Source organism: Miniopterus natalensis, chromosome 1 (genome assembly GCF_054644295.1).
Source record: "Miniopterus natalensis isolate mMinNat1 chromosome 1, mMinNat1.hap1, whole genome shotgun sequence".
NCBI lineage: Eukaryota > Metazoa > Chordata > Mammalia > Chiroptera > Miniopteridae > Miniopterus > Miniopterus natalensis.
The window spans coordinates 59821758-59849718 of NC_142081.1; the positions used below are offsets into that span (position 1 = coordinate 59821758).

The 27961-nt window shown below is 52.9% G+C and overlaps 1 protein-coding gene and 1 pseudogene across 5 annotated transcripts; one reads left to right on the forward strand and one right to left on the reverse strand.

Moving 5' to 3' along the window:
• LOC107542959 (importin-4 pseudogene) lies at window positions 1-2568 on the forward strand (annotated as a pseudogene).
• Window positions 251-27837, reverse strand: BAHD1 (bromo adjacent homology domain containing 1). Of its 5 annotated transcripts, none has more exons than XM_087822292.1 (7): window positions 27642-27837; window positions 9457-10896; window positions 7301-7683; window positions 5889-6048; window positions 5399-5475; window positions 4540-4640; window positions 251-3834 (listed from the first exon to the last, which is right to left on the reverse strand). In XM_087822292.1, exons 1-7 carry the CDS (start codon window positions 27835-27837, stop codon window positions 3645-3647), a joined length of 2547 nt encoding a protein of 848 aa, XP_087678418.1. In that variant the 3' UTR covers window positions 251-3644. The 5 variants fall into 5 exon arrangements, with proteins under 5 accessions (XP_087678418.1, XP_016075919.1, XP_087678411.1 ...); XM_016220433.2 differs by having other exon boundaries at window positions 27661-27701; XM_087822285.1 differs by lacking the exon at window positions 27642-27837 and adding an exon at window positions 26322-26441.
• Window positions 27838-27961: the final 124 nt, after the last annotated feature.

Genomic DNA, 27961 nt, shown 5'->3' on the forward strand with positions numbered 1-27961 from the left:
ATGAGCCTTCATTCCCTCAGCAAGGAGTACCACTTGCTAGATACTGGGGCCCTAGGCCAATTTCTGTTGGCCAGCTTCCCAAGGGTATGACCCAAGGTGATGAGGTGCTATCTTCACTGTACAACTATCTGGGGAACAGTTCCCAGGTCACTAGCCTCGTAAGGGCTAGCAACCCAAGGATTTCACTCCAGGCAGGTGGCTCTGGCTACAACGGTGCTAAGTTAACTCTTGTTCCGTTTTCTCCCCTCCCTCTGCTTTCCTGCTCTCTGCTTACGGGTTTTAGTGAGCCCCTGCACTGCAAGTGTTAAAAGGGACCCACAAAATAAATACCCCTCCACAGCCATACACAAAAAGATGACAGGACACACAGGAAACGATCCTTTTCTAAATCAATACAATTTCTCAAATTTATTTTTTTTCTTAAAGAAGTACTTCTAATCTCTCTTAAAAGGGAGGTGAGGAAAGGTCCTCCCTCCCTTGTAAACACTGAAATACAGATTTGAGAAACCAGGGTCGACACACACAAAAAGTGCATTTTACAAAATTATCAACTAAAATATATTTTACATGAATTATGCTTCCATTGAAATTCTACCAGCTGCATTTTTAGGTTCGAAAAAATATTTCCACATCTAAGAGATTTCAAAAGCATTTAAGTTCTGGGCAGCAGACCCTGGGAGGAGGGGTCTTAAATTTCTCCTGCTGGGTGGGGCTCGGTTCCTAGATGTCAAGGGCTCAGTACCGTGGGAATCAGCAGGCTCTGTGACTGGCTTTTCAGAGCCCCTACTCGGCCAACCTCTCCTACTGCACAGGGCTCCTAAACCAATGCTTTCCTCTAAACAGCTTTTCCCAAAGGAACCAGAGTTCCTTCTCTTTAGGTTTGGGATTGGGCTTTCCCCATGTAAATTAACCTCTGAAGCCTCCAAGCTTCCACCACCTCAATGACTAAGCAGGAGCAGCTGTTTTCTCAGAACAGAACAAAGCCAGGGTTGCTGGGGGTACCCTCAGGATTCACTTCCATCTCCCTCTCCAGACTCTGCATGACCTCACCCAGTGCCACCTCCTCAGCCTGTGGGGCCCTGGTCTGCCCCTGCCCCCAGGGATGTGCTCATACGCAGTTTCCCAGCATCAGGCCCAAGCCACACAGGGCTCTTCTCCCTCTCCCCACCATGCTCCTCTTTGGTACAAATAGGAAAGAACCAGGCTGCTCCAGCCCCTCACAGAGAGCCTCAGGGCCAGGGCCTAGTCCTGGAAAGGACAACAGGGGGCTGAGTCTCCTAATCTACTCTGGGGAGCAACGTGAGAAAAGGGCCCCTGGGCAACAAGAACAAAATGCAGTCCTTAGTTCCTAGAGTGAGTGGCTGTAGCTCAGCAGGTCTGTGGACTGATACAGTGTTGTTTCTCGCTGGGATGTAAATTAGTGCAATCTACAAAAGACTAGGGTGAGGGGTGACAGGGCAGGGGAACACCAGTGTGGCCTTCCTTCCCTACATGGAGAGTCTCTGAAGTATTCAAAGCTCTGAAGTGCCCTCACTTGAGTGTGTGCAAGACAGCCCATGAGGCTTTGGGTCAGTTCTATTGTGTGCTGCACAAGGCCTGTCAAAGCTGCCCCCCAGAACCCAACACTGCTGCTCTGCAGGCCACCCTGGCCCAGGTGGTACCGTCCTACATGCAGGCAGCATACCACAAGGAGTGCCAAGTGGTGATGGCCATGCTGAAGGCCCTGACGGATGCTGCACAGTTGTGGGACCCTCACACTGTAGGCCCCAGGGTGCCTCGCTGAGCTCTGCAACATGCTCAAGGCCATGCAGCAGAGGAAGACAGCCTCAGGACACTGTGGAGGAAGAAGATGAAGACCAGGCTGAAAATGATGCGGTCACTATAGAGGACTAGAGGACGCTGGTGAGGCCATTCCTGCCCTGGCAGCTGTGGCCGGGGAAAGACGCTTTTGCCCCCTTCTTCACTGGGTTCTTGACATTATTGCTCTGAGATGAAACAGGGCTGCACAGGGGCAGAAAAGTCCTTTGCTGTGGGGAAGTTGGTGGAGTCCATTCAGGGACTGGGTGCTTGTTTGTGTCCCACCTGCTTCCCATGCTGCTGAACGCCCCTGAAATGTGGAGCTATGCCATCTTTGGGCTGCCCTGCCAGGAATACTTCTCCAAGCTGGTGGGGCTCCTGTTGACCCTCCTGGCATTGGAGTGTCATGATTGTGTTCATGATGACATCTGTGGAGCACTCACCTGCCTGATGGCCAGCCCCACAAGGAAGCCAGAGCCCCAGGTGCTGGCTGCCCTGCTGCATGCCCTGCTACTGGAGGAGTGGGTCACCATAGGGCACCTCAACTTCTTGTACCAGAGCAGCCCTGACCAGGTTGTAGATGTGGCTCCTGAACTCCTGTGTACCTACAGCCTCATTCAGGCTGACAAGATGCCACTGGACACCAAGGCTGCACTGCTGCTGCTCCTGACATTCTTGGCTGAAAAGCACACCAACAACTTCCATTCAGCACTGGGCTCACTGCCTGGCGACAAAGCTCAGGAGCTCCAGGCCATCCTGGGTCTCACCTAGACTGTGGGCTGCTAGAGCTAAAACAGCCTGCCTGGGCCCAAGACCACCTCTCAGCCCAGTTCCACCTCATGCCTTATCAAAGATTCTGGAGTCCCAGCCCTGCTTGCCACCTTATGGGGCTGTCCCTGGGGCTGGATCTGCTATGCTGTGGGACAATACAAATGGACTTGTGACAACATACTATAATAAAGGCAGGTTTGATTTCAGGTGGGTGTGGCTTGAAGAGTCATGTGTGAAGTTCTGCAAGAGGTTTCCTAGAACCTCTAAGTGTAAGGCAAGAGGAAAAGTCTTCAATAAATCAGGTAGCAATTTTCCTTGTCCCCTGCCCCCTGCCACCTCCCAGCTCCCTTTTGCCCTCCCAGGCATGACTACCCCATGTTGATCAGTTAACTTCAGGGAAGCCAGACCTGCTGGGTAGCACCCCTCACCAGGAGGCAAACAGGAAGCTGACATCCATGACTCTGAGGGCCAGGTAACTTGTCCCAGCACCAGGGGCGACTGCAGGGGCAAAGGAGGAAAGCCAGGGAAAGGCCCTGAATCCAGGAAGAGGAAATCGATGCTCTGGAAGCCAGACTCTGGTTCTCTATGCCTCAAAGGCTTTAACGAGCTGGAAGCTGCGCTAGAATCCGAAAGAGGCTGGTCCCAGGCCGATGGGGAAGCAGCGGGTCACAGTGGGTGAGGTAAAGCTGGCTCCCACTCTCCCTTGAAGGGCCCAGAGGAGGATAAAGAAGGGCCTGTGGGGCCTGTTCCTGAAGTACCTCCCTTCTCCCCCGAGCCCCATGCCCCTCGGGCTTGGCCCAGCCTCAGGGAAGACTGCTCCTTCAGGAGTCTCTGTCCAGGGACCACAGAGTACCTTGGGCCAACCTGAGGGCTCCGCTGCTTTCTTATACCCTGGCCTCCCCCTTCCCTCCCTTAAGACCCGGAACCCAGAGGGGCCCCTGCCCTCCCCCCAAAAGAACCACAGGCCAGCAACCTCAGGCCCCTGTGGCCCCTTAACCAAGTGCTGTGCTTCAAGCAGTGCCCCCTGCCCTGAGCCCCACTTGCCCATGGGCAGCCCCAATGTGGGCAGGAGGAGGCTACTGGGGGTTTTTGAGGATGCGGCCATGGCGGAAGTCATAGACGTGGCGGCAAAGAAACACCAGCTCAGGGTCCGTGTCCTCGGGCACAGTGCGGTGTGGCGGGGTGGAGTAGTCCGCAGAGGGGGGCACCAGTGCTGTCTTTCGGCTGGGAAGGCCCTCGCCTCGGCGCTTGGCCATGGCACAGAATCTGTAGTGACACATCATTCACTGTCTTTATCAAAGCCGCCTTTGCAGAAAGACCAATCCCTTTCCCACCCTGTTCAGAGAACTGAAAAGTCACCTCTAACCCCTACGAGGTGCTGCCTCCATCTGTGTCCTGAGGGCTACACCCTCTCTGCCAACTGTCAGTCTACCTTCTCTGTCACTGGGGAACCACACCTGCCAGGGCCTCCCTCATGATCAGCTGCCAATTTTCCTTGATTTTTTCTGAGAGCAGTACTGTAACCACCCCCAATTCTGTCCAACCACTCTGTCTCAGACAGGTAACAATTTTTTTCTTCTAAAAAAAAAATCAGATGGTGCCTGGCCGGGCATGGCTCAGTGGTTGAGCATCGACCTAGGATCCAAGAGATCACGGTTCAATTCCTGGTCAGGGCACATGCTTGGGTTGTGGGTTCGATCCCCAGTTGGGGGCATGCAGGAGGCAGCCGATCAATGACGACTCTCTCATCATTGATGTTTCTCTCTCTCCCTCTCCCTTCCTCTCTCTGAAATCAATAAAGATATATTTTAAGAAACATATTTTTAAATCAGATGGCAGAAGTAGGCTGTAAGGAAGAACATTCTAGGAGGTCAGGCCCAGTGAGATCCCCTTGGGGCTCACAGGCAGCCCCCAAATAGCCCAAGGGAGTCTGAGGGGAGAGGCTAGCCAGAAACACAGGGCACCACCCACCTGCAGTACTCCGCAAATGTCAGCACATAGCACTTCTCCTCGATGCAGGCCACACTGTTCTGGTCCTGATGCCTCGATGCAAAGACTTCATTCTGCAAAGGCTCAAGGGGAGAGAGGAGATCAGTTACCGAGGTTGGAAGCACCTAGCTCTAGGGAAAAGGTGGACATTAACTCCAACCCTTCTGCTGAGACTCCTGACCTGAGATCACTCCAGCTAGTGCCCTAAAAGTCAGGGAGCTTCCCTGGAATATGAGTATAACTGCCCCTCCCACCTGGCATCCCAAGGCATTCTTCCCAGATTCTGTGCTACTCTGGAGAAGCCAGATGCCCCCTCCAGCCTGTCATTAAGCTTCCTAACCCCAAGCCAGGCAAGGAGGGGAGTTGGTGCGCATCTTCCTGGCAGAGTAAAAGAGGGCGCAGACTGGCTGGGGGTGAGGGAGGTGGGGATGGGGAATGATGACAGCACACCCAGAGGATAGTACCACTTCTAGCACACCACTGGGTATGGTGCTAAGGGATGTTAGAAGCAGTCTTTCTCCTGCGCCCTCTCATGCTGCATACAGCATTCAAATGGGGGTAGGTGTGCCGCTTCACTTCCCCTTTCCTGTCCACAGGAAGACACATTCTGGCACCCCTACCTGCAAGGGCTCCCTTTCTAGACAAAGGTTCCTATCCTCTTTGACACATGAGTTGGGGAAAAGAAGCTGAAACCCAGGCCCTTCCCAAGTTCTCTGGCATCCAAGGTAACAAATCTAGGGACTTGACTACCCACAGCTGCCCTCCCCATATCATCTTCTTGTGTTACAACCTCTCCTTCTGCCACCCCTGCCTTCCCCATCCCATTTGCCCGGCAACTCACCTCGTGCATGCTGGGACTGCGGCCTCCCTGTAAGTGCTCTGGTCTGTAATACCATAGGAGGCTCATCATCAGCTCACCTGGGGGGGGGGGGGGGGACGACAAGAGAAGCAGTCATGGCTTGAGCTGGCAACCCCAGCTATTAGACAGGCAGGCAGGATGGCCCCTTGCCCTGGAGGCTCATCCAACCTCAGTGCTGAGCCAATCATGCAGGCTCTAGCCACCCATGTCCTCTGCCTCAGGCCAAGCCTGGCATTCTGTGGCCTGGAATGCCATTAGGTATGAAGGGAGAAGGAGGGGAAAGCAATGACAGGTGAGGAAGGGGGACAGGTGCCCAGGTTCTGGTGGCTGGAAAAGCTAATGAGCTGAACCAACAGAAGTCACAAGGCCATCTGTAGCCCTCAGTAGCAGACAGATCCTGGATGAGTGGAAAGCAGACTGTGCCAAAAACAAGGGGAAATCAGTGCCAGGTCAAATTCTAGGCAGTGGGTACCTGATTCAGGGTTTTCCCACAGGGCAGAAATCTTAGCCACATAAGGTGTAGATGTCTTTCGTGGGCCTGACTTGAGAAGAACTGTGTCCCGGACTCGAATGGTCTCTCCATGCCTCTCCACCGCTTGGTAGCTCTTTCGAATGGCTGGTTCCGGTTCATCCTGTGCAACAAACCAATGACACAAAAAGGATTGTGGGGCTGCACTCTGACCACCATACCCCAACAACTGACTCTTACTCCAAACCCCCAGCACTGTGTAGGTCCTCATGTTTCCTAATGGGACAGTCTGGGTTTGACCCTTCAACCACCACTGTACGTGGAGTAGCCTAAGGCAAACTGTTTACTGCTAAGCCTCAGTTTCCTCATCTGTGAAATGATAATTATAGGAACATGGGGTACATACCACATAGGGTGGTGGTGAGGATGAAAGTGGATAATGCATGCAATCAGCTCAGTTCTGGCTCAAAAGTGCTCAATAAATTTTAGTCAACATTCATTTCATCATCCCAGATGTTCCTCTATCACTGATTCTCTCTGCCCATCCCAGTTTTTCCTACACATGCTTATCCAAAAAGCCTCTACAAAAGTCCTCCATTTTATTTATTTATTTAATTTATTTAAATCCTCACCTGAGGATATGTTTCATTGATCTGAGAGAAACATTGATCAGTTGCCTCCCGTACCAGGAATTAAACCCACAACCTAGGCATGTCCCTGACTGGGAATCAAACCTGCAACCTTTTCGATGTACAGGACAACACTCCAACCAAACCACCGACTGAGTGCAAGTCCTCCATTTTAAAATCCAGAATAAGCCCCGGGCAGTGTTGCTCAGTGGTTAGAGCACTGGTCTGCATACCAAAGGGTCAAGGGTTTGAGTCCCAGTCAAGGGCACATACCTTGGTCGCAGGTTCAATTCCCAGCCTTCGTTGGGGCAGGCGTGGGAGGCAACCAATTGTTTTGTCTCTCTCACATCGATGTTTTTCTTTCTCTCTCCTTCTCCCTCTCCCCCCCCATCTCTCTCTCCCCCTCGTTCCCTTCCACTCTTAAAAAAAAAAAAAAAAATCAATGGAAAAAATATCCTTGGATGAGAAAAAAATAAAATAAGTAAAAAAAATCCAGAATAGAAGGGATAGCGGGTACAGGGATGAGGGGGTAAAGATACTTCAGATAACTTCCCTGAGAATCACAGAGATAGCAGCCATCAGCTGTGTCTGTATGTACCTCCTGACCTCCCCAAGGTGCACAATATAGGATCAGTAGGGGAAATGGGAGCAGGCTGGGCCAGCATGATTGGTCCCTTGTTACTTTTCAGAGTAGCTAGAGCCAGGGTTCCTGGGACCCAACTCCCTGCAGGTCCTGTGTCCCCACTGCCACCCTCTTCTTCCCATCAGCTAAGAGCTCGTACTCACCAAGACATAGACGGCCTTCTCACAGGCAGCCCCAACAGGTACCCAGCCATTAGTACGGCGGCGGCGGCGGCGGCGTGGGCGTGGGCGCTGGACACGTGGTTGTTTGGGGTGGCTGGGCCTGCGGGCAGCCTTGCTCCTCACAGTGTGCCTACAGCTGGAGCCTGTACGCAGACCTGACTTGGATCCACTAGGAGGCTTGGCGCTCTGAGGGCATGCACGGGCTACTGTCTGGGGCTCTGAGGTGGGTGTCTGAAGGTGAGGGACAGGCTCTGCTGCAGGTGGCACACTGGGAACAGGGCATCCCAGGAGGGGGTGGGCAGGTGAGGCTGGGTGGCCAGCTTCTGGGAGAGGAAATTCCAGCTGGCCCAGGGACCTGCAGCCTTCTGGGAAAAGGAGAGAGAGGTTCAGGACAGGTAAGGACAAGCACCAACCCTGCCCTGGCCTCTGCTTTCAGAGCCTGCTCCTATCTTAATTCTAAGTGTGAACCAAAAGGCCACTGAGGTGACAGGTCGGCTCAGGGGCCTTTAAGGTGGATTGTCAGAGTGACTGGCCAAGGGTGTTTCTTAACCTTAGAGACTGGCCCACAGACATTTCCATCTCCCCTTCTAGCCTAAAAGAAGAAAGGGGTAGGTAAGGGAAACAGCTCCTTTAGCTCTAGGGCTTCCACAGTGCTTAGGAGCAGGGGAGCTGGAATCAGACAGCCCAGGATAAGAATCCCAGACCTGCTACTTACTAGCTGTGTGACCTCAGGCAAGTCACTTTACCTCTCAGTGCTTTGCAATAGAAGCAGCAGTTGCAAGTACCACGTAGTCTGTCTTAGGTGGTTTTCTTATCAATGTATTAACAACCCTATGAGGCAGGTACCATTATTCCGATTTTACAATTAAGGAAATTGAGACATTTAGTTACTGGTTTGTCTCACATGCGGGGGAAGAACATTTCACTCCAAGTCTGGCTCCACAGTCTATGTTCAATTACATGCCACGTGGCCTTCCATCTGCAAAGTGCTTTAGAACAGTGCCTGGCACAGGGTGCTTGCACATGGTGCTTACACATGGTCCCAGGGCAAGAGGGTAAGGGCACTGGGTCCCACAAGTTAGGTGTCTAGACTTGGAAAGTGATATAAAAGAGAAGGAAAAGCCCAAGAAGAAGCCTGTTCTCATTTCTTAGAACTCCGACTCACACTAGAATCTGAAACAACCAGTCTGGCCAGAGTCAACTGGTCTATAAAGTTGTTTTATAGACCCCCACAAGAAGGGGTGTGGGGGAAGGGAGCCCTGGGAAGGCCTGGCCTCTCACTTCACCAGCAGCAGGGCAGACTTGTCAGCCAGGATGGTGCTGGTCACCTTGTTTCCACCCAAGAGCCAGGAAGGGAGCCTGGAGAGGCATGTGAGGACACTACTGCCAATTTTGGGGAAGAGAGATCACTGTGGGGGTGTCTCATCAGCTGCATCACGAGCCTCTCAGGTGTCTAGGTCTTGCCAGGAAGGCAGACACCAAAGCCACAGGCCCTGAGAGCACCCTGTCTGTGCCAGGGAACTCTGTCTGTTCTTGGAGTGTGCCCACCCCACCCAGCCCTAGCAAGGTGAGGCTAAGTCCAGGCACTTCTCTTTCAAAGCCTGTACAGCCAGGGTGAAGCCATTTTAATGCAGCTGGTACCATCCACTGGGCCTGGTACCCTCCACCCTTCCCATGAATGTTGAACTTGGCTGAACTTGAACGGTCTGGGCTCCTGGAAAGAAGAAATTCTAGCTTTCTTCAAGGAGGACAGAAGGGACATGGGGACAACTTGGCAAAAGCTCTAATTTCAATAACTTGCTACTAAGAGTCTAAGATTGAAAATCCCAATGGGGAGGGAGGAGAGGCCCTTCCTACCCCTCTATACCACCACAATGCTACCTATGGAAGCCAATGCTGTCAGGCCAAGAAATCTCTCCATATACAGTGGGGACAGAGCAGGGCTGCTAAAAGCTAAACAGGGGCTCCATCCTGGGATTACTCCTAGGCTTGGGGCACTAAACAAGGGAAGTATTCCCCTCTCAAAGGCCCCTATCTCCCATTCAGTAGTAGCTAGACTCCAAGGAGCCCAACCACCAACCCTCCTGGGACACTGTCTCAGAGACTCCCTGGTACATCCCATCCTCAGGAAGGCTTACCTGCTGCAAAAGGCATTTTGTAGGAATAGCCGCCACAGGTAGTGCCAATGTGGGTAAGAGAAGAGGGCAACATTTCACAGATGCTATAGCCATTCACTTCAGCGTCTTCGCTGGAGCAGTAGTGAGAGCCCCAGGGAGGGTGCAGGAAAGGGGTACTGGCAGGCACTGAGCTTGGGGCCAAGAGAAACCCCTCGGTAGGTGCAGCCACTGGGGACAGCTTGCTCTCGGGGAGCATGGGACAGGGAGAGTAGCCCCCACACTGCAGCCCATCTTGGCTGCAATACAGATAGAAGCTGCCTAGCGCAGTGAGCTCAGGCCGACCACACAGCCCACTGTAGTCGGCGGGGTTGCCAGGCATCGGCAGGAGGGACAGCTGAGTTGTAGGGAAAGAGGGCTGGTGCAGTTCCTGCTTGGGGGCAGGTGACTCCTCTCCTGGGCGCCCAGGCTCTGGCTTCAGGGCTGCCTGCCCACCCATCAACAGAGGCAGGTGGGGGCGCAGCCCTAACGGGCTCTCCAGAGCCTTGCTCAGGGGCTGGTAAGGTAGCTGGCTAGATGGCCCACGAGGGGTTGCAGATAGCCATGGCTCCTCAGGGCACCCTTGCCAGCTGGGTGGGCTTGCGGCCTCCCCAGAGCCAGCCCCCTGCTGGGCCTTGGGATAGTTTTTGCCATTGACTTTGGCCAACTTTGGCCTCAGGGCCTTCAGTGCTGGTGGATCAGTGGAGCGCCTGTCTGCTTCTGGGTGGGCACGAGGTGGCCGCAGGGGTAGCTCCCGCTCCTGGCTCAGCTTTAGGAAGGCAGCTGCATTCAGGCTGGCCAGTCTCTTGGGAGCTGGGTCACCATCTCGGCGGGCACCTTCATCTGGTGCTGGCTCTGGGGACAGATCCCGACTTCCTCCACTGAGGTCCCCCAGCCGGGGCCGCTTCTTAGAGGAAGACCAGCCTCCAGCGGCCCTGTCACGGTCCCGGCTATGGTGGGGGTCTCCCCCACGACTGCGGCGGCTGCTTGCCAGGCTGCTGGTGTCCTCCCGCTCCAGCAGCAGGTTATTGAGGGCCTCGGCATTGAGGGAGGCCAGGCGCCGCTTGCGGGGTTGGGCAAGGCCAGTGTCCTCACTGGATGGGTCCGGGCTGGGGGGCTTGGGTAGGTCAGGAGGCAGCTCATCAGCCTCATCTGCACTCCGTGGATCGGCCACATTCTCCAGGCGGGTCAGCAGCACTTTGCAGGCCTTGGGCTTCTCAGGAACCAAGGGGCGCTTACGCAGTGGGTAGTTCTTGCGGCGCCCTGTGAGATTCCCTGGGCTCTCAGGCATGCCTGGCTCCACACCCTCCGCCCCCTGCTCCATATTGCTGCCTTCCATTTGCAGGGGCTCCCGGTGGCCAATGGGGCCTGAACTCAGCATGGGAAGGGACTTCCTCCGAGTGTGTGTCATGGAGTACCTCCAATCTGCAGGACAGAAGGCAGGTAATGAGAGAAGCCCACCTTGGTCTGTGCTGCCTGCCTTTCCCCCCACTGCAGCCCATCCAGCCCTACCTACAGTAACTCTGGCCTACCCTCACCCTATCTCCAGCCTAGATTTTCACGGAACCCTCTTCCAGAGTGCAGAAGTCCAGTGAGGTCAGGGTACCCAGCAGCTGTGCAAGGAATGGTTGACCCATTCTTCTTTTAACCTAGGGTTGTTCTTTGAACTAAGCCCTGGGAGAGCCTACAGAGCAATGCAGGCCCCAGGGTCAGAAGACAGGAGGAGCTAGAAGCAATGCTCTTGGTTCTCTCTGTTTTTCTCCCACTAGATACTTATCTCAGGCCAGGAGGAGGCTCTGAAGACACCAAGCCAGGATTGGGGGCTTGGATGGTGAGAGACCATCTATTCCTTCAAAAATATTACCAACCCCCTACCCCATGTCAGGGCTTCTGAGATTGGCCACAGGATGCTAAGGAGATGGACAGTGAGGAGTTGAGATGAGGAACCTGCCTGCTGGGCTGTGGAGGAGGCAAAGTCCAGCCTGTGAGGACACCCTGCTGGCATATAAGGCAGGACAGCTATAACCTGGTCTTGCTGGAAAAGCCCGGAAAGGGTAAAGGCCTGGCTTTGAGGAGCTGGTGATCAGGAGAGGTCTCAGCCAGTCCTAGGAGCCAGCCAGGCCCACCTGGAATCAGGGGATTCCAGGGAAGGGCAGCCTAAATAGTGCCAGTGCCTGGGGAAGGGATGTTGGTAAAACCAGGGCGAGCATTCCTGGAGATAACATGCAGAGACCACACACTAGTGTGGTACATCTTTATTCCACCCCCCCCCCCCCCCAAACAGCCACTAAGAGCTGGGAAAAGAAAGTATCATGGAGAGAACTAACTCAGGAGGCTAAGGAGCTGCCTTGTTAGTCCTGCCCTATTCCTCAGGTCTTCCACCTGACAGGCAAGACACCAGGCAGGAGGCAGGACTGGGGAGTGCCAAGAAGCCCAGAGTCCCTGACAAAAAAACGCCCATGACCAGGCACCACCCCTTTACTGTGCTTGTCAAACATTTCTCCCCATCCCCAACATACCTGGGGCAGCCTGGAACCCATTCTGAATGAGAGACGTCAAAGCTGGGTGTGTGCTAGAAGCTGGTACAACCAACGCAATGAAGGGGGGGGGGGGGGTGCCAGTGGTCAGAAACTACTGAGCTGTTCACTCCTCACCTACTCTCCAACCCAAAGCAAGGCGCTGCCAGGTAAGGTGCCAGGCGAGGCTCTGCCCTCCCTATCCAGCTAGCCCAGGCTTTTCAGACTAATTTTCCCATTGTAATTGTTATTCACGGTCACTCTACTCCAGGAGTTCAGAGAACTCCTGCAGGGCCAGGATTTTTTTTTTTTCTTAATCCTCACCCGAGGATACTTTTTCCATTGCTTTTCAGAGAGAGTAGAAGGGGGAAGAGAGGAGAGGGGGGGAGGGGGGGAGGGAGGGAGAAGAGAGAAATATCGATGTGAGACAGACACATATATTGGTTGCCTCCCATACATCCAGGGATCAAGCCTGCAACCGAGATTTCTGCCCGTGGCAGGAATCAAACCCAGGACCCTTCAGTCCCTGAGCCGACGCTCTGACCATTGAGCAAACCAGCTAAGGAAGGATTTAACCCAGAAAGTCCCAGGCCTGAGGGTTCCCAGGGATTCCTGAACCCTTCCCAGCTAGCTTCAGTGGCTTTGCGTCAGTGGCTGGGGTCACTGACTACCTTTTCTCCTGAGACAAGCTGCACTAGTTGAGACAGAGTACTCAGAAAACCAGGCTGAGGGCAGTGTAGGACGTGTCCCTCACCCGAGAAAGAACTTGGAAAACTGGAGAAGGGAGGGAGCGTGCCAGGGGTTGCTCTGGCCATTGTGTAATGACTTGCCACTGCCCAGAGACCAGACCCCAGGCATGATGCAGAGTCACAGACGGTAAATCCTTTCACTCCTGAAGCACAGACAGGAGAAGTCCTAAAAAATCCCAGGCATCTACTAGGCTCCCCTAGACTCCTGCTTCTAATCCGGGCGACCACTCATCCCTACTTGCTCAGCATACTGATAAGCAATGTATCCAGGTACTTACAACCCACTGGCTCTTTTCTCAAATACAAGGGCACCCCTGTGCCAGAGGTGGAGGAGCAGCAACAAAGAGGCACATCTGTATTTCCTAGGAAAGCCAAGGACCAGCCCTCTCCCACCCCCAGAGGGCCTTGAGATGGAAGACAGTGAAAAGACCACACAGCTGAGCAGGGCCCAAAGCCCCTCAACAGGCCCCAAGTTACCAGTCAGGCCTGGGAATGGCAGAGGGCCAAGGCTGAGGTCACCTGGGCTTGTGGCCTTTAAGGATGAGGACAAGTACAGAGCAAGGAGGGGGTGGATGGGAAAGAGACGGAGCACAGGGAAGTGCTTTCAAGCCCAGAAAGTGAAAAAGAGAAAGAACTCTTAACTGAGGGTGACTGGTCTGCCGTTGCTTCTCCCCAATCCTCCCCCCAAGTTGACTGGTGAACTGGCTGCATGGATAGATGGTCCTGGGATATTGGGGCACTTGCTCCCTATTCAGTCTCTCCCTCTCAGGCAAAATGTTCCAAGGGGGGGGGGGGAGCCTTCCACTTTCAGGAGCCTAACCCCAGAACCTAGGAATTTGTTCACTGTAGAGTATCTCTCTTTACCTCCAGTCCCTCAGGGACACCCAGTGTCCCCCCCACCCTCCCCCACTGATGGGTTATCTGGCTATCAGGGAAACCTCTAAATCATACAGTGAGTCACATTTCCAACTCAAGCATAAGAGCCTCCTCTGCTAGCCTCCCTTGATTCTTCCAAATCCCATCACCCACTAAATACACCCAATGCCATCAAAGGCACACTGCAAAACAACTCTTAGTTTTCATGTGGTGCCTAAAGCTGCAATGTCATTCACCATCCTGAGAAGAGGCTGGGGTCTCTGCTGCCTGCCTCACTGCACTCCAAACTGAGCGCAAGTGTGAGTCACGGTTTGAAGCCCAGGCTGCAGCTTCCCCCCTCCCCAGATGGGGCTGGGTGGAAGGGGATCCAGCCTGCAGGGGGTGGCCCAGCTCCTTGGGGGAAAGTAGATCCTGGAAAGCAGTAGGCTTGGTTCCCATTCCAGTTCTGCCAATCCTTCTGCTGTCATGCCCCCCTCACTTATATACCAGCTCAACCAGGAACTTCTACCACTGCCAAGAGACAAGGGTGCCTGGGTTCTCTCTGCATTACTCTCTTCCTCTCTGGAAAGCCCTGTCCTCCCAGGCACAGGTAGTTCAGGCTCACTCAGGAGAAGGTTCCTAGGAGGGACTTCCCAGGCCATATTACCATTCACCTAGATCATGTCAAGCAAGCTCTCACTGAAGAAAACCAGTCTGATTGTTCCCAGCTCTGAAGAGCAAACAGCCAGCTACAATGAAGGACAGCCACTGCTGGTGGTTTCTCCAAGCCAAAGACCAGAAAACCACATGTTGAATCCAAAATCACAAGTGTATTCTATTTTTAAAATATATTTTTACTGATTTTTAGAGAGAGGAAGGGGGAGGGAGAGAAATATCAATGTGAGAGTAAAACATTGATCAGCTGCCTCCTGCATGCCTCCTACTGGGGATTAAGCCCGCAACCCGGGCATGTGCCCTGACCAGGAATCAAACCTGCAACCTTTTGGTGCACTGGAAGATGCCCAACCGAGCTACACCAACCAGGGGCAAAGTCACAACTGTACTCTAAAGACAGCCAATGGGCCATCTCAGGCCCAAGAATATCACAGGTCCAGAAATCAAGGGGGAAATCAGGCCCAGCTAGAGTGTCAAAGCAGGGTCTGCTGGGGGAAGTGATCTCCACAAAAACAGAAAGGGAAGGAGGACTTGTCTTTTGCCCTCAGGCTGCAGCAGCACTGTGTACTACCCTGAACCAATGCAGGTGGAGCGCATCCAAGGTGTGTGTACAAGGGAGTAGAGGCTTGGAGAAGTGTGAGCTGTGGGGCACCACTGAGGGGAAAACTAGGGCGGGGCCTGGACAGGCAGATCAAGCCCAGATCTCTCCAGAAAGCAGAGGCTGATCTGTGGGAGGAAGAGGTCCTGAGTCTTGACCAAGGTTCTCCCTTTACTTACCCAGCTCCAAGCCACATTCCCCACCCCCAGACTCAGGGCTCTGCCCTACTGCCCTTCCTGAAACCTTTCTTAGCCACCACATTTTACATTTTGCTTTTCAGGCCCTGGCCCAGTAGCTTAGTTGGTTAGAGGGTCATCCTGACATGCCAAGTTGAGGGTTCAATCCTCAGGCAAGGCACATACAAGAATCAACCAATGAATGCATAAGTAAGTGGAACAACAAATTGTTATTTCCTCTCCCCGCCCCCCAAATACATTTTTTTTTAATTTTGCTTTTCAGGCTTTTGGGTTTATTTATTTATTGGCAGACAAGAAAATAAGGGTTTATTATTTGAGGAGGTGGTACCATACCGGGAGTCACAGGTGAGCCAGTGCTCAAAGACCTAGCTCCCCAATGGCTTCCAGGAGATGGGTTACATAGGGGGAAAATCATTAATCATGGTGGCTAAAGGATTTGGGTGATGGGCTCCACTGATTGGCTGGGGCCAGGATAGGAAGTAGTTGATCATTGTATCAGGTCCTGACGTCAGCCATGGCATTGTTATGTCTGGTTTCCTGAGGGTGTGGTTCATAGAGTCCTTCTGATTTCATGCACCTAGGGTGGTCTCGGTGCTCCTTCAGTTCCCTGGTGGTAGGGCTTGTGTTCAGCCAGATTTCAGGAGGTTCTGAGTGATGGTGGTTCAGTATTTTAGTTGTAATTTTGATGTGGTTGCAAGAAACTGCGGGTACAACTGTTCCCTACGCCGCCATCTTGTTTCTCTCCTCTCTGTGCCACCTTTGGTTTATTTTTAATGGGAGGGAAGTATTTAAGGAAACCTTTGGTAAGGCAGACCAGGTGATGACCAGAGTAAGGGCCAAGAAGAGCCATGACCCAAACCACCTCCCAATTATATCTAAAGCCACACAACTGGACAGAGTTAAATACTGCCCTCCTGTGCGATCTCTCTTGGAATCACCTCCCTCCCCCACCAAAGAAATAACACTTTCTCATGAACACTGAATTTCTTCAATCTTCTATTAGAGAAAAAGAGCAAGAGCACAAAGGCAGGCTCCAGTTCATTTTAATTTAGTTGATGTTATTTCATGGGAAAAGAGAGAGGTGAAGCTGCTGAAATTCTTATGATCAAGCGAGGCAAAGAGATGTGGCTGGTATCCCCAAGAGCTGGCAGAGCAGAAACAAACCTCTGAGTCAGGCAGACCTGGATTTAAATGCCAGCTCTGCCCCTCATAGCAACTTACTTCTCTGAACTTCAGAGCCCTCACCTAAAAAGAATACAACAAAATGAACCTTACTTAAGAGTGATGGTAAGGATAACAGAGTCACTGTGCACGAGCCTACCAGGGCAGGAACCAACATCCTTCCCCTCTTCCAGACCCACAGACAGAGGTGGGCCTGCCCTCAGCCTCGGCAGTTCCCCACCGGAGTCAAGCTTCCTCTGAGAAATCTGAAAACCCAGAGTGTACCTCAACTCTGCTTTGCTACTAGTCCACTGAAAACACCCAAGTGTCAACCCCAGAGAATGACTGAGACTCTACTCCTTCCCCATGCAGGACCCACTGTGGGGTAAATTGTGGGAATGTTCAGTTTACAACACAGCAAGAGGGCAGAGGCAGAAACCATATCCCAACAGACCCTGAACAACAGCTCCACACCTCTGAGAAACACTCAACTCTACAGTGAAAGGAGAGCTCCTCAGATGCTAAAGGCCTAGGGGATGGGGTCAGAGGGCTGTGTTCTGACTAATGGTGCCATCTGACTGCTGCTTCACTGTGGGCACTCGCAGAGAGAAGTCCCTGGCAGCAGCGGCAAGGAATGACCTCAAGCCCCAGGGCCCCACCTCTCTGGTGCCCATTCAGCCTTACTCACTACTGCAGGTTTCTGAAATCAGGTTAGGATCCTACAAACACCTGGGCAGAAAGCAAGGCGCTCCCAACCAAAGGGAACTGGCCTGAGCCGCCTGGACACAGCTTGTTTTATAGATGCCCTCAGGTCTGGCAGCCATCTGAGGAGCTGAGCCTGTCCCAGGAGGCACCAAGCCTATCTACAGCCTGTCGGACCACCTGCTCCTCACACTTCACACTGGGGGCTCCCAGGAGCCCAGAGAGACGGGAGCAGCCCTGTTGGGAAGATCCACAGCCATACCACGTGGGGTCTGGGGTGTAGCTGGCCCTGTCTTTGGCTAATCCTGTCCATTCGGACCAACCCAGTAGGACAGCCCAGACACACAGGCCCAGAACTGTACCAAGTGTTCTGAACCTCAACTTACTTCTGGCTCCAAATGAAAAGCCAGACATCCCATCTCTTGTAAGTGTGAAGGAATACAAATCTTAGTGGGGAGGGGAATTTAACTCAGATTATAATAAAGTGGACCCCCTGTTTTATATTAGAATAGTAATTAAGTATAAAACTACATATATTAACAGTAGAGTTGGTGTAATCTCCTCCTTATTGGAAGCTGCCAGTGCCCTACTCTTAGGGCAAGGTCCTTCCTACAGGTAGCGGTCTGAGAGACAGTGTACTCCTCGGATCTAGAAGTCAATATATACACACAGACATGGAGCTAGGACAGTGGGCAGAGAGCACTGTATTTTAGTCATACCACAATGCTCTGCTTTAAGAAACTCTAACCTGACAAATTAGAAGGCATTCAGATACAATACAAAACTAGACTTTCTGGCTTTCTTTAAAGGCACATATCCCTACTTGAAGCAATCTGTCTTTCCCTAGCTTCTTCCCAGTGCACAGCACCTATGTGCCCAAGGTACACCCATACCTGCAGGGGTGGGTCCAGCTAAACCAGAGCACCGAGGCTCATTCCCAGGCACATGGCACCTCTGTGACCTTTGCTCAGTCAACCAACATTTGCTTACCCCTCCCCATGGCTCAACACAGTGGAGGCAAAACTCACATGGTGCTGGATGCCACTTGGTGCTGTTGCTAATCCTAGTGGGCTTGGTCAAGGAACTGAACTTCTCTGAGCCGTGGTTTCCATGTTTACACGGCAAGGATGTTATGAGGATCAAGTGAAGAATGTGTCAAGTGCCTAGCAGAGTGCCTGGTATACAAAAGATGCTTAATATGAACTCATTCTTTCCCCCTATATTTCAAGTATTAGGCTAAGTGCTGAAGAAAAATGCAAAAAAGCCTAAGAAATTGGAGATCTGGCTTGGTAGAAGACAGAGGACAAGAGAGTGTGAAAGGGGCTGTGATGCAGTACTTGGAACTCGGTGGAGAGAGCTCTCGCTCCACAGCAGCTTCTCAGAGGGCCCACTTGAGCAGGGACTTCATTCGGACACTGAGGGCCTCCTTCATGCCAGGTGTACTGACGAAACAAATAGAAAGTGGGCAGCACTCTGAGGAATTGGCTTCACAAACGTTCGGATGCAGGAAGGGGCAACAGAAAATGCTGAAGTTTTTCAATAGAAAAAGGCAGGAGACAAATGCACCTTTCCCCAGATTCAGCCCTACTGGCTCCATGTAGACTTATTTCAGGCTGGGGACAAGGGAGCTCCAGGCTAAGGTTCCCTCAGTCCCTCTCACCCAGACTCAACAGTGCCCCGGCTGAACCAGAAGCAAATCTCTTGAAGTAGGACCCATTTGCTGTGGGCAGTTAACCATGTAGGGTAAATAAAACAGTAACAGGGCTGGGTTCCCCAAAGCTCAGCAACAGACTCTCAGCAGAATCAGGTGGAAATCTCATGTTACTAACACACCATTCTTCAAAAAGCACAATAGCTCACCAGCCTGCTCCAGGTCCATGGCCAGGAGTGGCAAAGAATGTGTTGGTTTAACCACCAGGACACTCCAGGAACCAACAACTAAGATTTCTAAGATGGCTTGCCAAGACTGGAGGTGCTATCTCTTGTCCTGAACAGAAGAAACTGTCAGGCAGAGATGGGAGCTCTGCCCTCAGCCTCCCCAGCAGGTGTTAACCTCCTGAACGAACCCACGAGGAACAAGACGCAAGACAGGCCTTCCCAACGCTCCACGAGCACAAGCAGAACCACAAAGCAGACCCTACTAGAGTTATAGGCACCCGAGTATCTCACACTTAACTAAAACTAAGAGATCTGTGCCACCCCCATTAGGATGTAAGCTCTAAGGGGACAGGCAGGCTCTGCCTTCCTTACCACTAAATCTCATCTACAGGGCTTAATAAGAACTAATAGAATGAATGAAGATCTGGCTACCCACCTGACCCCATCCCATATAATATTTCTACCCTAAACTAATGGCATCACTTGGAGCCCATGGCAAGAAACTCTGACCCTCAAACTCTCCCCCATCCCCAGGAGTCCACTGTGCCTCTTCAGTGGAAGCCACAGTTGAATAGGGCTACTTCAGGAAATCTCACATTTAGACAGCACAACCCTCTTTCACTATCATTCTTTCTTCTCTCTCCCGACCTGCCCAGCTATCTCAGGAAAATATTCCTCTCATTCACTTCTTACCCACAGCCACTAAAAGAACAAGATTGGTACTAGAGGCACACTTCTATAAAGACAGATAATGTCACGAATACTAAGGTGAACTCAGCAGCAAAGGACCAAAGTTAGCATTCTCAGTCCCCGAATCCCTTAAGTGTGCAGGGTAGGGAATCCTTGATCCACCACGGAGGCTTCTGGTCTAACAGGATGGCTCATGTTGTCAAGCACTCACTATATGCCTGGTGCCACCCTAAGCACATTACATTCATTCTCATTTATCCTCACAACCAACTCACAGGATAGCTGTTATTACTTCATCGGAAAAGGGAGAAAACAGTGGTACAGAGAGGCAAATTCTTTTACCTATCTACACCACCACTGCAACACAGGACAGCTGGGTCACAGACCAGCATTCAAGATCAGTGTGCACACTGACTTTTGATTTTCTGTGTTGTTTTAATTATTGGCATCAACACATTATTAGTTTTTCCTAATTTTTCTTCACAAAGGAAATGAAAGTGTATTCCAATTAAATGTCATTGGTGAGCCAGCCAGGAAACATAAACATAATTTTACAAATTGTTTCTACAGAGAAGTCTGCTCAAAGTTCCCAATAAAATCTTATATACACTTTTGAAAACAAACTCATTTTATATCCTAGAAAGGGGTAAAGGCTTCAAAGGCATGTTGTCTTGATTTTACAGTAAATCCAGAAAAGTCTACAGACTTCCCTCCCACATCTAACCACACCTCTTTTATCAGGTGCAATATCCTTCCTCCAACCCGAACTGCAATGAAGACTGAAATTTGGTCATACTCCAAACAGCCACCTTAGTGTACGAAGATACAGTAACTGCCCCTTGGCTACCTCCCCTGCGGCCAAATAAATCCAAGTTCTTTCAGTTTTCTCAAGATCATGTCTTATAGTCATTTCATCAGTTTTTACATTCTGTCCAAACTGAGTGAACTTCTTCAGGCACACAACAGGGGTTGCCCCTCACTTCTGAGGAGGGCCTATAGTAGAAATGTGAATCTTCCCTTCTGGCATATTTGTCAGGATATCCTGGCATCAAGCAGCACCTAACACCTTTCCCGTGATTTCTATAAAGATCCTCTAAAAACAGATAATTCACCTCTATACCACTTAGCCAAAAAAGAATGTGATTAATAAACTGAAATTCCCCCCAAACATTTCAAAAGTTAGCTGCAGTTGGAGAAGGGCCTAAGTGTGGGCTACCCTTCTCCTCTGCAGACAGGAAACTGAAAGCTGTACCTAGAGAGGGTGGGGGGGCCCCAAACAGGCAGTGGAGGTAGACTGGAAGTAGGAGCAGTCAGCACCACTCCAGGTGAGATCCCAGGGTCACAAAAAGCAGATATGCAACAGGTCCCTTTTCCTTAAATGAGGACAGGGGAAGCACCTCGCCCTCTCCCAAACCCACTAGAAAAACTGAGGTGAGAAAGAAGACGTAGACTCCAAGTTCCAGCCTGTATCCATCCTTTTAATTAAGAAAAGTCACTGGTCATTTTTTCATTCAGATATCTTGGTCATGGTGCCTTGAAAAAAAGTTCCCATTTCACAACTCAGAGAGGCTAAGAGACAAATCCATTCTTTTATTCCTGGTGGATTGGGCCAGAGGATCTCAAGGACAATGTTATTTTTTATCTCTTTTTTTGGGGGGGGGGGGGCCTGAATCAGGTAAATAATACACCCTTGTAGGAGTAGCCCACTGGGAAATATGGAATCTGGATGAAAATCCTTCCCAAGATACAACACAAAGTCCTGGACATAACTGCCCTGAGGCCTGCTCACCAAACCCACAGTCCTCTAGTCCCATTTCTAGACCAAGTTGCCTAAGGCAGGGCACCAGTTCCCCTCAGTGAAGCCCCAGGGACCCGTTGGTACTCAGCAGTTCTTGTCTGGCCCTGAGCAGGCCGGCTGCCACTGCTCTTCCTCCCTGTTAGCAGGTTTACTGCTCATTAGTGGTCATACCAGGAGGTGGGCAGGGGAAACATAAAGGAACTGAAATTCAAACCAGTCCATTTTACTCTAGTTAGACGTGCCTCCCATAAAACCAGGCCAGATTTCATCATCTAGATCCTCTCTGTCCCGTTCCTGGGAGGTCAAAGAAGCACAAAGGGTCAGGAGCTGCAAAATCTCAGGACCCCAGGCGTCAGAGCCTGTGCTTCCAATCATCATGAGCTTTTGACTACACTCTGTATTTTCCATCTTTTCAGGGTTAACAGGCACTTCTAGCCAAGAGCTGGCCTATCAAGTCAAGGCCAGGACCTGCAGAGCAGGAGTGCTGGGTCTGCCTTGAGTATCAAAGCACACCCTCCTTGTCCCTCCAAAGCACAACAGCAAGTTCACAAAGGAAGTCAGTCCTGCCAGACCGTGCTAGCAAATTCCCATAAATACTTAGGCCGGGGTAGTGCTGCTTATGTAAAATGCTTCCCCATTGAGAGATGCTGCTTTATTTACATTCTTCCCAACCCATTCATAAAAAGGAGGCCCTTTAATGTTGGGGCTGTCTGTATAATGCTCCATAAACCTGGCAGCTTCGGCTGGCAGCCTTAGTTCAACACAGGCTACTTCTCAATTCCAGAGACTTTTTTCCCTTAAGATTTTTTTCTCTTTAATGACTCACCTTGAGACAGGGTGCTGAGGCCAGATGTTGCCCAAGCAAGGCCAAAAGGAATAAGAAAAGATAAAATAAAAACACACACATTCTCCTGAATATTGAGACAGAGAGGTAGGGAGAAATGAAAATATAAATAAACTGAAAATCCCTATAGAACTCCAATGTGAAGTATATTGGAAGGCTGAATTCCTTCCAGGTTTACTGAAACTTCCTTTACAGATGTCAAAATGCTCCCCAACTTATACCCCTACACATCAGAGAAGGTGTGGAGGGGATTTTTTTAACCCCAAAGGAAAAGTTAGAAAAGGGATCTTTCTGGTTTTTAATTTGCATTGCAGGTGAATTAAAAAATATTAATTTTCTCCGCTTTTTCATAGAAGTGTTTCAGGGTTTGCTGGATCTAAGAGGGGCACAATTTGCTCAGGATAAAGAAACTCAGAAAACCCCCAGAAAGAGAGGAAGGACTATGTTCTAGAACACACAGCAAAAACAGCCTGAGCAGCTGAGAGTCCAGGAGCGGCATTCTAAGGTAGCTTGTCTCCAGCTATGGTTCTTAGAAGCAAGGAGAGAAGTAGGGATTTTTTTTTTAATTGACGGGGAGCGGTCTACATTGCCATGGCAACTGTGAGGGGTGGCCTTCCAGCTTGGAAGGGAAATGCTGGTCCATTAATCATCAAACTGGGGCACAAAAGAGAGGTTTGGGGGAAAGGGGATGGATGCAGAATTTATTTTTTCACTGTCCAGACTCAAACCAGTCACCAGCCCTCATTCCCATTTCCCCCATGGTCCAGGGCTGATGGCAAACAAAAACTGAAGTTCTGAGATAGCGGGATCATAGCTTTCCTTTCTGATGGGTCCAGTGTGGCGCTGATCATGCCTCCCATGTCAGCAATGCCTCTATAAACACCTCTTCCAACACATCCCCAAAGTCCCATCCATGGGTCAGACCCAGGAATCCTTTTCTTTTCTGTTCTCAGAACCCTGTTTTCTCCCTTATTTACACCCAGGATTGAGAAGACATAAAACATATGGATTCATTTAGCATGGACAACAAGGAAAATTGCATAAGAGCAGCAAAGCCGGGTGGAGGGAATGGCGTGGTGAGGTAGGAGAAAAACAGGATTATAGTCTTTTTCTGATTCATGTCTATATGGTGCCATGTGAGCAATTCATAGGACAGACTCTTCACCAGCCAGAATATCAGAAACAGTTAAATTTCATTTGTTTCCCAAGCTAAAACACCCCAAACATGCCCTATCTATACATACCTTTGACAGAAAAGACTGGAAACCACAAAGGGCTCCATACTAAGCATTGCTGGGGAAGCAGAAACGAAGGCTTCCCCTCTGTTCCCACCCAACTAAGACGACAATTGCATTTATTCATCCAACAAAAGCCATGTGTATAGCACTCTATCAGAAATCCTGGAATACACACACACACACACACACACACACACACACACACACTTGACATTCAATGTTGGCCTGGAGTGGTCTGAGTGACAGGGAGAGGAAGGATGAGTAGGGTTCAGGTGGGAGAAGAGGAAGGCAAAGGGCTCCTCATTGGGGACAACTGTGGAAAGGAGCAGGAGCAAAGATGCAGGGAGATAAATGTGGATGACATGGCTAGGGGAGAGTCAGAGGAGAACTATCTGGGATAAGACTGCAGGAAAAGGGGTGCCACTGCAAGTCTGTGGATAGGGGAGTGACACAGGAAAGAAGTGCTTTAAGAAGAATGATCTAGCAGCTGTGTACAGACTGGATCATAAGGACCAGAGGAAGCTGGAGAAAAAGGGAGGCCATGACAACACAGGTCTGACATGGGGACAGCAGGGCAACAGAAAGGAAGAAAAGGAAGGAGATATAAAAAAGAGAGAACCTCCTCACTCGCTAACTTCTCCAGAGCAAACCCTCCTAAACACTTGAGCTGACTGACATGAGACTCCTGCCAGGGAAGAGCCTGTCGAAGAAGAAAACCACTGTTTTGGCAATTAATAGCCCTTTACATGCCATGGCTAGACCAGGTCACCCCCTTCTTACTGCCACCAAAAGAAATCACATACCGTGTAGCCCCAGAGAAGGCACGAGGGCCTTCATCATTCTCTTTATCTTAGACATACAATTAAATTATCTCAGAACAAACTTTAGTCTCTCACATAAGGTAAGACAACTCATTCCCACAAGCCTCAACTCCATTCAGGCTGGGGTCTAGACCCACTAAGGATGAAGGGTGGCCATAAATTAACTCCATACCCACACTAAGCAAGGCTGGCAGGCAGCTTTCGCAGGGTGAGATTAAAGCTAACCACAGCTGGGAGCAGCTCTTCACCAACACCTACCTGAGGTGGGACTCAAACCCAGATTCTCAGCAGAAGTCTGCATTCTATACAGCCCGAGTCTCCCTGTCTTTGTGCTCCCAACTCTTCCATTTGGGGGTCACATGAGGGGACACAGGCTCTCTGAGTGGGTTTTTACAAACGGGAAAACAGCACCTAGCTTAGAGATGGTCACTGGTGGGGTTAGAGGAACTCAAAGCTTAAGCCACTGGTTCCAAAGTGTCCTCCTCCAGCTGGCCAAGCACAGCAGTGTCCCTCCTGGACCCTTTTCCAGAAGAAATGGAGATGGAGAAAGTAGGAAGTAAAGTCCCTCAGGTGGCACAAAGGAAAAGAATTGGAAGCCTTTTGTATTTAATCATTAAATTTCTGCCTGAATTTATAAACTCAGCTTCTCATTTCCCTATGTGGGTACCTTCTTTGACTAAAATAAAAATAAAAAAAGTGCTGAAAGCAGTTGTGGATGGATTGCTAGAGCACATCTGGAGGGTGTCTCCTAGTCCCCAATGCAACTGATACCTATCCTCTTAAAAATGTCGACAATGGACGACTGGGAGATGTCCCAGGTAGGATTAAACCTCTTTCCGTGGGCAGACTGCTTGCGGAGACCCCTTATTCCTGGCAGGCTCTAGTGGTTCACCGGCCTGTTGCCTCAGTGAGTTCAGCAACCAAGTCATTACAGGCCAGGACCAGGGTATGCACTCCCACCTCTGCCCCTGTGCCCCTCCACCCTGGCTGGGTCGACCCCACTCTTCCCAGAACCTCGAGGCGATCCGTGGCTGGAACTGTGAACCAGTGCCACAGCTCCTCCCGGCGGGCACCCCGGGTGCCCCCGCAATTCACCGGGCAGAGTCCGGGCCTGTCGCCCGCCCCGAGGGGTGGGTAGCTCGGACCCGCTCCCCTCCCCGACGCCACCACCTGCGCCCGCTCCGGCGCCGCCTTTGTCCGGCGCTTCAACGCCGAGCGGGCCCCTCGGGCTCGACCTGACCCGGCCCCAAAGCAGCGGCCGCGAGGCGGGCAGAGCAGGACCAGGCCGGGCCACGAGAACGGGGTCCTGCTGTCACTTGGAGGCGGTCTGACAACTTCGATCCCTCCGCCCCACCTCGGACTCGGCCGCCGCTCTGCACGGTCCCCGCCGGGCCTCCCGCGGCCCACACTCGCCTCTCGAACCGGTTCCCTTCCGTCTTCGGCGCCTCCCTTCCTCCTAGTCCGATCCGGTCGGGTCTAACTACCCCCCACCCCAGCGCGGCCCCCATCCCCTGCCCCCCATCTAGCAATGACCGGTCAGCTCCCAGCGCGGGAGGGCGCCCCCCACCCAGAGCGGGCAATCCCGCGGCGCCGCCCCCGGCCTCGGCCCCTAGCCTCGGGGACCGCGATGGGGGAGGGGGCGCGAAGGGGGAAGGGGGCGCGGCACGGGGGGGCCGGGGCCTCGCCGCCCGCGCACTCGGAGGCGAGCCGGCTACGCCGCGGCGAGGAAACAACCGGCGTCTCTCCCGCCCTCCGCGGCCCGGGACGCCCGCGCCGCCGCCGCACGGCCGAGCTGCCACCCTACGGCCGCCACCCACCCCGCCCCCGGCCATCGAAGCGAGCGGCCCCCGGGGGCTGTCACCTCGAGGTGTGCCGCGCTCCCCGATGGCGGGACCGTGGCGCCGGACCCCAGGGAGGAAGGCTGCGAGAGCGAGCCGGCGGCCGCACCTGCTTCACGTCGTCCGTCCGTCCGTCCCTTCCCGGGCTGGCGGGGGCGGCGGCGCAGCGCGCTTGGTGGGGCGCGCTGACGGGCGGCCGGTCATCTCCCCTTCACTCGTCCGCCTCCCTTGCTCGTTCTCTCCCGCCCGCTCGCCCCTTCCCCCCTCCTCGACCCCGGCCCTTAGCTCACCAGGACGGCGGCGCGGACGGCGCGGCTCTGGGCGCCCGCAGGCCCCAGCCGGGCTGGAATCCGGCGGCTGGAACCCCCCGGGGGCGCTCAATTCCCGGGCTCCACGCTGCTGCGTCAGCGCCTCCTCCTGGGGGCCGGGGCCGGGCGGGCGGAGCGGGGGCCGCGGCCGGGCGGGGCCGTCGGGGGGGCGGGCGGGCCGAGGCGGGCGGACGGTGAGGGCCGGACGGGCGGGGCAGGCAGCCGGACGGGCGGACGGCGGGGGCCGGGCTCCGGGATCCGTTACGCCGCTCGCGGTTCCTCCACAAACTCCCCAAGAGCAGAGCCTCCGCCACCCTCCTTCCTGCTTCCTCGTCCCTAGCCAATCAGCGGAGCGCCCCTCGGCCAGCTCCGCCAATCAGCCGCCCCGCCCTGCGCTGGCCCCGCCAGCCAATCCGGCCCTCGGCTCCCCCTCCCAGTCTCCGGCCAATCAGAACCGTGGGTCGGTCGTCCCAACGCAGGGGGCAGCACGAGGCGGCTGGGGGAGGCGGTGCGGGGAGTGGTGGGGCCTGGGGGAGGGGTACGGTGCCAAGGGTGGTGGCGGGTGGTGGTTTTCTTTCTCCGCTTCTTGGATTTTTCTCTTCGTCTGCATAGCCTGAGCCCGTATCCCATGGTGACCCGACCCTGGAGCCCCAATCCCCCAGCTGCTACACCGCCCCCCCCCCCGAGAAATCTTATCTTGTCCCCGCCCTGGCTGTAACCCCTCTGCATCCCTCTTTCCCCCTTCTCCTCCCTAGCACCCACTGGAGAAAACTGCGGGCAAAGGAACACCCCCACCCTTCCCAGCGGCTGCTGCCCCCAGGGCAAAGCTTCGGGAAGACCAGACGAAAATCAAGCGAGGACAACCCCCCCCTTCCTGCAGAAAGGGCCCCAGACTCCAGCGAAAGGGCCCCGACCGCTGAGAAGCCCCTCCCGCCCTTGCCTCATCTTTCCGACTTCCCTGCCTGCCACGTCTCCTTTCCTTTCAAGCAAGGTCGGTCCTGGCTCGGTAACCCCTCACCCGCATCTCTTTTTCCTCTTTCTCCCCTTCACCTACCGCCCCCCACTCCAGCTCCTAATTCACCCTTCTCAGAAGCAGAGTGTGGAACCCTCATCCATTTCCAGCCGACAGCAGAGCCTGGTCTGTGAGTCCTTGACACCCACATACCCTCTTCCACCACCGCGGGGAACATCAGAGCTTTCCGCGGGAGCGGGGCGGCGGAGGGGGGGCGGCAGCCTGACAGCCCAGGGTGCACTCCCTTCCTTTCGTCCCCAAGCCAGGATGGGACCAGCGTGGACACTTACCCTGCTTCCCCCTACTTACCAAATGCTGTGGCTCCGTCTCACACCCACAGACGTGCCTTTCCAAGCCCGAGCATGCTCGCGGGGTCAGCGGGGTGGGTGGGCACAGCAGGCTGAGGTCACATGGAGGTGTGGGAGGTCCCTTTGAGGTACGGGAAGGGGCAGTGTCTTGGGCACCTTGTACCGCCAGAGCCGGCATAGGGCTTCACTTCAGCCAGCACTGAATGTGCACATAGTAGGTTCTTGACAAACCTGAGTCCACCCCAGAACAAAGCCTCATTCCCATTCAGGAGGGGGAGGGGAGCATTGGGAGGTAGAAGGAG